A 12,129-nucleotide genomic window follows, 5' to 3' on the forward strand; every position below is an offset into this window, starting at 1 on the left:
AAAACACTTTTTCACATTGTACTGATGGGGTATTGCTTGTAGAATTTTGAGGATTTTTTAGAATTAGGCCACAAAATATGGAAAAAGTGAAGCGCTGTGAATACCTTACAATAGTAAATGAAAATAAAAGAACCTGCATGCTGCAATGAAAAAATACGCTTAAATAAAATATACTTTTTGTCAGAAAGCTGTGCTGCTATTATTACTATCCTGTATACAGCATGCAGTGTTGCTGCGACTGGAACCCTAATTTCCCTAAGCGCACACACTTTAACTAAGGGTTCAATAAAGTTCTGTCTAATCTATTCTATGTAGTGTTTCATGATGTCCCCCCACTAACTGCTCACCTTGTCATGTTGCAACATTTGTCATCGGCACGACCACACCAAGAACGTTGTGGTGTTTGTTGACCTCTCCAGTAACTTCTACTACCGCAGTTACCTGGACAAGAGGAAGCACAAGTAAAACGTTGACATACTGTACAAGCAAGATATGATGAAGTGGTGTGCAATACTCACCAGCGTCCACTAGAGGGCAGGAAGCCTCTGCAAAAATGATTGTCCACACACAGGTAGATGGAAACTCATAATTACATGTACATTCAGGTATTTATTTTTGGAATGGAGACATTGCATTCAACAATCAAATATGTGTAAACAAACTGTACATTTTATACACACAATATTATTAAAAGCTGACTGGTTGGTTGTTTCCTTTGCATTGTTGCAGAAGCGTTGCGGATAAAAGCCATAAGACAAAAATACAGGAATGCAAACAATAATACAAACAACCAACACAGCAACATGATACGTTTGATACGTTTGTCTCTTGATGATTCAGTCCAAAAACTGATGGTCTAATTAGTTTGTAGTGTTCACGTTGTAGCAAAATGTATTGTTTTCATAGGGTCATTAATGCCATGGTTGTCATCCTAAATATCTAAATGGGAAAGTGCTGAATTTTTTCATTTCTTATTACATTTTTTATATTTTATTCAGTTATTACTTAACATCAGAAAATTAATGTTTTACATAAAAATAAATTTAACTATTTAAAAAAAATAATTTTGTATTAGTTCTGGTAATTTTTTTTCTCATATTATAATTATATATTTAAATGGGAAAGTGCTGAATTGTATGTTTATTTTTTTATTTATTACATTTTGACATTGTATTAACCTTTTATTGAGTTATTACTTATCAGAAAATGACTGTATTACATTCAAATTAATTTAACTATTTTTTAAAAATCATTTTGTATTAGTTCTGGTATTTTTTTCCCTCATATTATAATCGTATATTGAATTGGGAAAGTGCTGAATTGTCTGTTTATTTTTTATTACATTTCGAAATTTCACCAACCTTTTATTGAGTTATTACCTAACATCAGAACATGACTGTATTACATTAAAATTAATTTAACAATTTTTTAAAAATAATTTTGTATTAGTTCTGGTATTTTTTCCTCTCATATTATAATTGTATATTTAAATGGGAAAGTGCTGAATTGTCTGTTTATTTTTTTTAATTACACTTTGACATTTTATTAACTTTATTACTTAACTTATTTTCTAACATAAAATGACTCTATTACATTAAACTAAAATAAACTATTTTTTATAATTTTGTATTCATTTCTGGTCATTTTTTAATTTTTATTGGTGATATATAACAGTATGATATATTGTATATAATGGATTTGTATTATCTAGCTTACCTTTCTTCGCTGATAAATCACCTGATTAAGTGAATTTAAAATAAGTGGATTATGGGAAGGGAGTGGAAGTAGATGGACGGCATTGTAGGCTCCAGTGTTTTTTCGCTTGTTGCGTCGGTGGTCTATGACTCGGTGTACACTGATGGGATGTGGTTCAGGCCGCGCTCGAAGCTTCCCACCTGGAAGAAGGCGCCCTCCTCTGGGCCGGGGGAGAACTGGCACACCCCTGCGCTGCCTTGCAGCTCCTGGGTCAAGCTGAAGCCTGGAGGGAGGTAAAAGGGGCATGAACCTTCTACCATCATGGAGGCACTTACAGGGGATGGGCACGGCTCACCTGCAGAGCCCAGAGAGTTGCTGGAGGACATATGGAAGCCATTGTGCTGATGGGAAGTGTAGGCGTGGGAATCTCCGGGGGAGGCGTGGACGCCGCTGACCGTCTGCTCCATCCGGTAGGAGTCTGCGAAGTGGAAGCAGCTCTGAAAGCTGCCTTGGAATTCTGGAAGACGGAGCAAAACAGAAGCCAGACTTAACTGAGGACGGTTTCCAAGGCCATCGCTATTGTAAGACACAACTCAAGTTACTAAGTTGGTCGCCATTGTCTCTGTTTTCCCTCCGATTCGACCACAGGAGTCACAATGATATTGAGAACCGTTCCAGGACGTGTGACCACATTGGTGGTGAGCGTCCATGTGTTGATCTCCGCAGTGCAAAACAGCATTTTAAGTGTTCACGCAGTGACAGCTGAGCTCGCCGTGTTGTCTCAGACAGCCAAACACTGTTTTGTTGGATAATACATGCTTTTCAAACTCCTGACGCCACCGTACCCAACCTAAAAATGCATTTGAGGAGGATCAGCTTGTAAGGCTTTGTGCGGATAAAGTTACACCAGGTAGACCCACATTAAGATCCCAGAGAAAAGCTGTGTTTGTTATTGTGGTTGTACTTGGCACAGTGCATCATACTGACAGCTGTTTTTAATATCTGAGCCCTCAAGTAGCGAAATATTGTATAGTAAAATATTAGTTCTCAGCATTGGGACCCGACCCAGCAGGCGCAAGACATTGATACAACGTTGATTATACAAACCCCAAAACCAGTGAAGTTGGCACGTTGTGTAAATCGTAAATAAAAACAGAATACAATGATTTGCAAATTATTTTCAACTTATGTTCAATTGAATAGACTGCAAAGACAAGATACAAACTGGAAAACTTTGTTATTTTTTGCAAATATCGGCTCATTTGGAATTTAATGCCTGCAACATGTTTAAAAAAAGATGGCACTAGTGGCAAAAAAGACTGAGAAAGTTGAGGAATGCTCATCAACCACTTATTTGGAACATCCCACAGGTGAACAGGCTAATTGGGAACAGGTGGGTGCAATGATTGGGTATAAAAGCAGCTTCCATGAAATGCTCAGTCATTCATGAACAAGGATGGGGCGAGGGTCACCACTTTGTCAACAAATGCGTGAGCAAATTGTCCAACAGTTTAAGAACAACATTTCTCAACGAGATATTGCAAGGAATTTAGGGATTTCACCATCTATGGCCCGTAATATAATCAAAAGGTTCAGAGAATCTGGAGAAATCACTGCACGTAAGCGGCAATGCCCGTGACCTTCGATCCCTCAGGCGGTACTGCATCAAAAAGCGACATCAGTGTGTAAAGGATATCACCACATTGGCTCAGGAACACTTCAGAAAACCACTGTCAGTAACTACAGTTTGTTGCTACATCTGTAAGTGCAAGTTAAAACTCGACAATGCAAAACCAAAGCCATTTATCAACAACATCCAGAAACGCCGCCGGCTTCACTGGGCCCTAGCTCATCTAAGATGGACTGATGCAAAGAGAAAAAGTGTTCTGTGGTCTGACGAGTCCACATTTCAAATAGTTTTTGGAAACTGTGGACGTCGTGTCCTCCGGAACAAAGAGGAAAAGAACCATCCGGATTGTTCTAGGCACAAACTTCAAAAGCCAGCATCTGTGGTGGTATGGGGGGGTATTAGTGCCCAAGGCATGGGTAACTTACACATCTGTGAAGGCACCATTAAGAAAGGTACATACAGGTTTTGGAGCAACATATGTTGCCATCCAAGCAACGTTATCATGGACGCCCCTGCTTATTTCAGCAAGACAATGCCAAGCCACGTGTTACAACAGCGTGGCTTCGTAGTAAAAGAGTGCGAGTACTAGACTGGCCTGCCTGTAGTCCAGGACTGTCCCTCATTGAAAATGTGTGGCGCATTATGAAGCCTAAAATACGACAACATAGACAACTTAAGCTGTACATCAAGCAAGAATGGGAAATAATTCCACCTGAAAAGCTTCAAAAATTGGTCTCCTCAGTTCCCAAATGTTTACTGAGTGTTGTTAAAAGGAAAGGCCATGTAACACAGTGGTAAAAATTCCCCTGTGCCAACTTTTTTCAATGTGTTGCTGCCATTAAATTCCAAGTTAATGATTATTTGCAAAAAAAAAAATTGTTTCTCAGTTTGAACATTAAATATCTTGTCTTTGCAGTCTATTCAAGTGAATATAAGTTGAAAAGGATTTGCAAATCATTGTATTCTGTTTTTATTTACGATTTACACAACGTGCCAACTTCACTGCTTTTGGGTTTTGTACTTACAGGTCCTTTAAAACAACATTGCAAAATAGATGTAAATTGAGACAACGTTGTTGTCTAACGTTGGATCCACGTTGTTGGTTGGGAAATGACCAAATTTCAATGGTCAAATCAACGTCAGAACACCAACATTAATTAAACGTCGTCCAAAATCATGTTGTTCTAACATGGCCTAATTCAACAAGTTCTCAACGTTGTTTTAATGTCTTGTGCCTGCTGGTTAAGCAGGAATGTATTTACATACAGTTGCGATCAAAAGTTTACACACAATTGTAAAGAACATAATGTCATGGCTGTCTTGAGTTTTCAATAATATCTACAACTCATGACATCACATGGACAAAGATAAGACCTTCTGGAGGAAAGTTCCGTGGTCAGATGAAACAAAAATTGAGCTGTTTGGCCACAATACCCAGCAATATGTTTGGAGGAGAAAAGGGGAGGCCTTTAATCCCAGGAACACCATCCATACCTTCAAGCATGGTGGTGGTAGTATTATGCTCTGGGCCTGTTTTGCTGCCAATGGAACTGGTGCTTTACAGAGAGTAAATGGGACAATGAAAAAGGAGGATTACCTCCAAATTCTTCAGGACAAACTAAAATCATCAGCCCGGAGGTTGGGTCTTGGGCGCAGTTGGGTGTTCCAACAGGACAATGACCCCAAACACACGTCAAAAATGGTAAAGGAATGGCTAAATCAGGCTAGAATTAAGGTTTTAGAATGGCCTTCCCAAAGGCCTGACTTAAATGTGTGAACAATGCTGAAGAAACAAGTACATGTCAGAAAACCAACAAATTTAGCTGAACTGCACCAATTTTGTCAAGAGGAGTGGTCAAAAATTCAACCAGAAGATTGTGGATGGCTACAAAAAGCGCCTTATTGCAGTGAAACTTGCCAAGGGACATGTAACCAAATATTAACATTGCTGTATGTATACTTTTGACCCAGCAGATTTGCTCACATTTTCAGTAGACCCATAATAAATTAATAAAAGAACCAAACTTCATGAATTTTTTTTTGGGACCAACAAGTATGACCAATCACTCTATCACAAAAAAATAAGAGTTGTAGAAAGCATTGGAAACTCAAGACAGCCATGACATTATGTTCTTTACAATTGTGTGTAAACTTTTGATCACCACTGTATGTATTAGATAACTCATGTGATTAATTACAAAAAAACATTGCACTAATCATGAGCACACTTGGATTAATCATGCAATTTTGAGTGTACAAGCTCTTTTGCCTTAAGCGCTATAGGGTCAGTGATCAGATCAATGCATACTTCAGTACAAAAATGAGCGAGGTGTGCTCGCTGGCGAATCTCACTCCAAAATACAGCCTGAAAAAACTTTAGATAAAACTGTCACCAGGTTTTGTGCAAATAAATGACCTGCATGCAAGTAAAACACTTACAAATGTTCCTGGATGACATTCTGAAAAAAACATTGCCTTTGTGTACAAGTACTGGGGTATTTTCTTAAACACATTTTAACTGTGCAAGCGAGTAATCATCTGTGATGAATCATGATGAATCCAAATTCCAAAATGTGATTGATCTGATTTAAAAACAAAATAACAATTTGACAGCCCTAATATTTATGTTCTACTCATTTATTCCGGGTCCTCCCTAAACACACGCATGCAAATGACGCATCTGTATAGACGGAAAAAAACAATGTTTAATAAACAAATATTTGCATGAATCGAAGAAATGGTCCAGTCCCACGATGGGCGCACATTGTAATAAGGTGCACCTGTTGAAAATAAAAATAAAAACTTATATTTGCGATTAATCATGATTACTTAAAACGTTAAAAGTTCAAGTTAAAGTACCAATGATAGTCACACACACACACTAGGTGTGGTGAAATTAACCTCTGCATTTGACCCATCCCCTTGTTCCACCCTCTGGGAGGTGAGGGGAGCAGTGAGCAGCAGCGGTGGCCGCGCTCGGGAATCATTTTGGTGATTTAACCCCCAATTCTAACCCTTGATGCTGAGTGCCAAGCAGGGAGGTAATGCGTCCCATTTTTATAGCCTTTAGTATGACTCGACCAGGGTTTGAACTCACGACCTACCGATCTCAGGGCGGACGTATGGAAGTAGAATTGTCTCACATCAACTTATATATATCAATATGACATTAATACACATATGTCTGTATTTTTAATGCATTCTAACTCGTAAATAAACATAAATAAAAGTTAGCTAACAATGTATATATATGTATCTATCTGTGTTGGCCCTGCGATGAGAAGGCGACTTGTCCAGGGTGTACCCCGCCTTCCACCCTCTGCAGCTGAGATAGGCTCCAGCAACCCCCACGAACCCGAACGGGACAAGCGGTAGGAAATGGATGGATGGATGAATGGACATATGCATATATTAATAAATATACAAATTTGATTATTTTACAAATTATTTATTTATTTGTATATCACATTTGTATTTGTAAATGTATTTATATATGCATATGTATTAATGTCATATTGATATATATAAGTTGATGTGAGACAATTCTACATCCATACGGACACTCTAACCACAATGGACAAATATAGTTAATCACAATGAAATATTTTAACTGATTGAGAGCCCTAAAAATATATATACACTACCGTTCAAAAGTTTGGGGTCACCCAAACAATTTTGTGGAATAGCCTTCATTTCTAAGAACAAGAATAGACTGTCGAGTTTCAAATGAAAGTTCTCTTTTTCTGGCCATTTTGAGCGTTTAATTGACCCCACAAATGTGATGCTCCAGAAACTCAATCTGCTCAAAGGAAGGTCAGTTTTGTAGCTTCTGTAACGAGCTAAACTGTTTTCAGATGTGTGAACATGATTGCACAAGGGTTTTCTAATCATCAATTAGCCTTCTGAGCCAATGAGCAAACACGTTGTACCATTAGAACACTGGAGTGATAGTTGCTGGAAATGGGCCTCTATACACCTATGTAGATATTGCACCAAAAACCAGACATTTGCAGCTAGAATAGTCATTTACCACATTAGCAATGTATAGAGTGTATTTCTTTACAGTTAAGACTAGTTTAAAGTTATCTTCATTGAAAAGTACAGTGCTTTTCCTTCAAAAATAAGGACATTTCAATGTGACCCCAAACTTTTGAACGGTAGTGTACATTTTGTAGAAAGAAGTAAGATAAAATGAATACTTTTCTGATACAGCTCTGGTACTGCACCCCATTAGACGGTGCAGGTGTACCTAATAAAGCGACCAATTAGTGTAAAAGCTACCTCGAGACTGCACTCTCGCTTTTTCATTTTCTGTCTTACCGTTGCTGGGAGCCTGATGGTGGTGATAGTGAGCGTAGAGCTTGTGCTGACTTTGGACGTGATGCTTTTCCAGCGGAGGAGGTGGAGTCCCTGTTCCCTTCATCCCTGGAGACAGGAGGGGACCCGACACGCTGGATGGAGGACACACACGGGTTCAAGATATCAATCTGTCATTCATTGATTCCTTTCGGGATCGCCAGATTACGGACCTCCATGTAGGTCAGGTAATTAATGACCCACGTGGTGGAGATGACCATATGCTCTGGTCTACGTGCTCCTTTTTTTTTGTTAACCTGTGCCTGCACCTCATTATATGTACTCCAGCAACCAAAATGAGAATGAGGGAAGCTGTTCTTGCAGAAATACTGTTGGTACATTTTACCTTTAAAAATGAGTTGCACCAAATTATTTTGCATAACACAGCAGCAATTGAACCAATGTTGTAATAACAGTAAACTACATCAGGAGGTTTCCTACAGCCACAGCAACCAATGTTTTTGACCCTGGCGCGGTGGTTATTTGCTTTTGTAAACCACACCCTGCAATTATAGCGGACACAGCAGTTAATTGAATAGAGGTGTTAATGGGATAAATTGATTACGAATCGCGATTCTTATCTATTTTTTTTTAATGGATTCATTAATTTTCAAGAATCAATACGTGTACAGCTCTGGTAATGGGTACATTCGCACCCACCTGCACAAATGTACTTCAAAATGTAACAATCAAAATAAATATGACTTTTTTGTTTGTTTACTAGGGCATGCATATATAATATGCATTAGTTTGACCATTTAAAATCAACGATAATAAAAAGGAGATGCTTGGAAATAGCATAAAAATGCCCCAAAAACTTGGAAAAACGCGATTCATAGCGTTACTTTTTGGTGGAACCATCATGAGCGTTCTGTTCAGGTATATTTCTTTTATATTTTGATAAATCATCATATTTATGTATTACTAAATTTAAATAGGTATTGATCAATCTTTAAGCTGTGTGTATTTAATTTCAGTTTGCTTTTGACATCTTATTTAGAATTGTAGTTGAAACTTTTACAACCTTCTGTTGCGCTCATGATGGCGTAACCAAACTAGATTTCATTTAATGATCTTATTTTGAATATTTATTCCCTTTTTTACATTTAGTATATTTAAATATACTGTGTTTTATGCTTTTTTCTTTTTGGAACATGTACAACAATTTACAATAAAGTCCCATATAAAATTATGTTTCTAGCAATACTTTAATTTTGCCTTTGAAAGTAACACTCCAATGTCCATTAGTGGAGCTGTACACATATATATAATATATATAAATATATATTTATATATATATTTTCTTTTTTGATAAAGATTATTAATGTATTTGTTTACTTACTATGGCATATTATTCATATATTATTTATTTATTCACTGTTCTGCTACAGAGAACAAGGAAATGGGATAAAATTGCTATGGAATGAAAAGGGGTAGAATTAAATAAGCTCTGCTTCTTCCTACTCCTTTTCGGACGTGCTGTAATGAAACAACTGGAAATATGTGATGCATTACATCGTATCGTACATGCATGTTCGAAATAAACTGAAACTGAACTGAACTGAACTGTATGTCATACGTCAGCAGCCAAGAGGGGGCTGTTTTAAAAAAAGGTTTTAATATAATTTTCAGTAGGCATTTGAGTCTTACAACAACACAAGTTTTGATTAAATAAACTCGATTGACAAATAAGTATTGCGAGAACTGGTTTGAATTGAAAATGTAATCAAATCAGTATCTAATCCAATTGGGGGTTGTAAGATTTAAATCCCTCTAGTATCATATATTGTAGAACAGGCGGACGGCAACTGAGGTGTAGCCCTGGATTTCCACTGGATGCGTAAAGGCTGCTGAACGGCACCGCCACGGAATGTCTCCGCCAATCCCCAACGCCGATTTGATGCGCACTGTCACGGTTCCACCGTGCAGTGAAATAGAGCAGTCTTTTACCAGATCTCGCTAATTCGCGTGTAATCACATAAGGGTAGTTATAGTAAAGCAAAACACCAACAGTTTATTTTGTCTCTCCAGAGGAGCAGGAGAAAATAAACTCGGTCTTGCCATTCGAGATATGCAATGACTGCTGAACGGTGTCTCAAGCTTTGCCGGCCATCAATACCCACTGACTTAACATGACTCATAGAAAAGACAAACATTTTGCCTTGCAGAACGACTATTTCATTTTTTCTTTATTTGTAGCAAACAACACGACAGTAACATCATCCCTGGTGAGCGTTGTACACAAACACACACACACACACACACACACACACACACACACACACACACACACACACACACACACACACACACACACACACACACACACACACACACACACACACACACACACACACACACACATACACACACATCTCATTTCACTCCCGCTAATCACTCCCTGCTTCCCCGGCCCCGTGTCAGCTGGTATTTGACAGAGGCCCCCAAATAGCTGTCCAGGATATGCCTGTAATATGATTCTTTGATTTTGGACATGTCAGAATCCAATTGTGTCAACGAGGGGAAATCACGTTTGAAAACCTTTGACAAGTTGACTTCAGGTCAGTCCACGACCATTAGGACATTTCAAAGTGCAAAATACGATCCTCCTTGAACACAAAGTACTTTATTTTGAAAGTAAACTGGATAATTTATTTTGTGTTTGTGCATGACTTTCTGTCCCCCACAAGCACATTTTAGCTAAAATGATCCGCCGAGTGCGTTCTGGGTATGACGTTAAACTACATCCAGGCATGAGATGGGAGGTTGTGTGTGGGGTTAGTGAGTCCCAACTAACGTCTATAAAATGCACACAAAGAACCGTTTGCACCTTCTCTTGTGACTGGCGGGCGGTCAGCGCCATAAAGCTGAGCGGGTCCCTGGGTAATTGGGGCGCGGACAACCAACAGGACAGACTAAGTTCAACAGCCCAGTAAGGCAATTAGTCTAGGAGAAGGATCTCTGATATAAAATACCCCTTCCAACCCGCACCAAGCCAGCGTGGAAGGTGTAGGCTAATAACCAGCATGAAGAGTACGCCAAGAGAGATCGTTCACTATGGCAGAAACATGCTGAGGCTTTCGTCCAGCAGTGGACTGACAACGGCTGATGATGATGATGATGATGATCCGCCGAGTTGCGACGACCCATAAAAAAAGAGAAGCTCTGCGTATATTTAGTGCAGGGATGTGGTACGGCGCGTGTATGGTGGCGCCGTGCGCTGGGGGTATGGCAGCGGTGGAAACTGACACCTTGGCTAGAATGGAAATGGATAGAGTCCGTCGTTGTGGCGGCGCCGTTCCGCATCCAGTGAAAATCCTGGGTTACACACATGACTAGAGATGTCCAATAATGGCTTTTTTGCCGATATCCGATATTCCGATATTGTCCAACTCTTAATTACCAATTCCGAAATCAACCGATACCGATATATACAGTCGTGGAATTAACACATTATGCCAAATTTTGTTGTGATGCCCCGCTGGATGCATTAAACAATGTAACTTTACCATGAATTGATTCATGTGGACCCCGCCTTGAACAAGTTGAAAAACTTATTCGGGTGTTACCATTTAGTGGTCAATTGTACGGAATATGTACTGTACTGTGCAATCTACTAATACAAGTTTCAATCAATCAATCAAAAACAAGGTTTTCCAAAATAAGAGAACAACTTCAACTCCAGTTATGGAAAAAAGTGCCAACATGGCACTGCCATATTTATTATTGAAGTCACAAAGTGCATTATTTTTTTTAACATGCCTCAAAACAGCAGCTTGGAATTTGGGACATGCTCTCCCTGAGATAATCCTGATACCCACTACAACTATGGGAAATACTATACTTTGACTTTCACAAAGTGCATTATTTTGTATTGTTTTTAAATATGCCTCAAAACAAAAGCAACAAAAACAATGAAGGCACACAGCTTCAGTCCAGAGTATACTAGAGCATACTTGCCAACCTTGAGACCTCCGAATTCGGAAGATGGGTGGGAGGGGGACGGGGTTGAGGTGGGCGGAGTTGGGGGGCGGGGTATATTGTAGCGTCCCGGAAGAGTTAGTGCTGCAAGGGGTTCTGAGTATTTGTTCTGTTGTGTTTATGTTGTGTTACGGTGCGGATGTTCTCCCGAAATGTGTTTGTCATTCTTGTTTGGTGTGGGTTCACAGTGTGGCGCATATTTGTAACAGTGTTAAAGTTGTTTATACGGCTACCCTCAGTGTGACCTGTATGGCTATTGATCAAGTATGCCTTGCATTCACTTGTGTGTGTGTAAAAGCCGCATATATTATGTGACTGGGCCGGCACGCTGTTTGAATGGAAGAAAAGCGGACGTGACGACAGGTTGTAGAGGCCGCTAAAGGCAGTGCCTTTAAGGCACGCCCCCTATAATGTTGTCCGGGTGGAAATCGGGAGAATAGTTGCCCCGGGAGGTTTTCGGGAGGGGC

The 12,129-nt window shown here is 39.2% G+C and overlaps 1 protein-coding gene across 8 annotated transcripts in view; it reads right to left on the reverse strand.

Annotated features, from left to right (window-relative positions):
- Positions 1 to 566: 566 nt before the first annotated feature.
- LOC133644590 (zinc finger protein GLIS1) overlaps positions 567 to 12,129 on the reverse strand; it is a 256,829-nt gene continuing 245,266 nt past the window's right edge. For 6 of the 8 annotated variants that reach the window (XM_062039209.1, XM_062039212.1, XM_062039208.1 and 3 more), the window contains 3 exons: positions 7,646 to 7,776; positions 2,051 to 2,212; positions 568 to 1,978 (listed from right to left, as the gene is read on the reverse strand). In XM_062039209.1, the coding sequence (XP_061895193.1) occupies positions 1,839 to 1,978; positions 2,051 to 2,212; positions 7,646 to 7,776 (433 nt within the window). In that variant the 3' untranslated portion in view covers positions 568 to 1,838. Of the gene's footprint in view, positions 1,979 to 2,050; positions 2,213 to 7,645; positions 7,777 to 12,129 lie in introns of all 8 variants that reach the window. The other 2 variants (XM_062039213.1, XM_062039214.1) reach the window with 1 other exon arrangement.

Source organism: Entelurus aequoreus, linkage group LG27 (assembly GCF_033978785.1).
Source record: "Entelurus aequoreus isolate RoL-2023_Sb linkage group LG27, RoL_Eaeq_v1.1, whole genome shotgun sequence".
In the NCBI taxonomy this organism is placed as follows: domain Eukaryota; kingdom Metazoa; phylum Chordata; class Actinopteri; order Syngnathiformes; family Syngnathidae; genus Entelurus; species Entelurus aequoreus.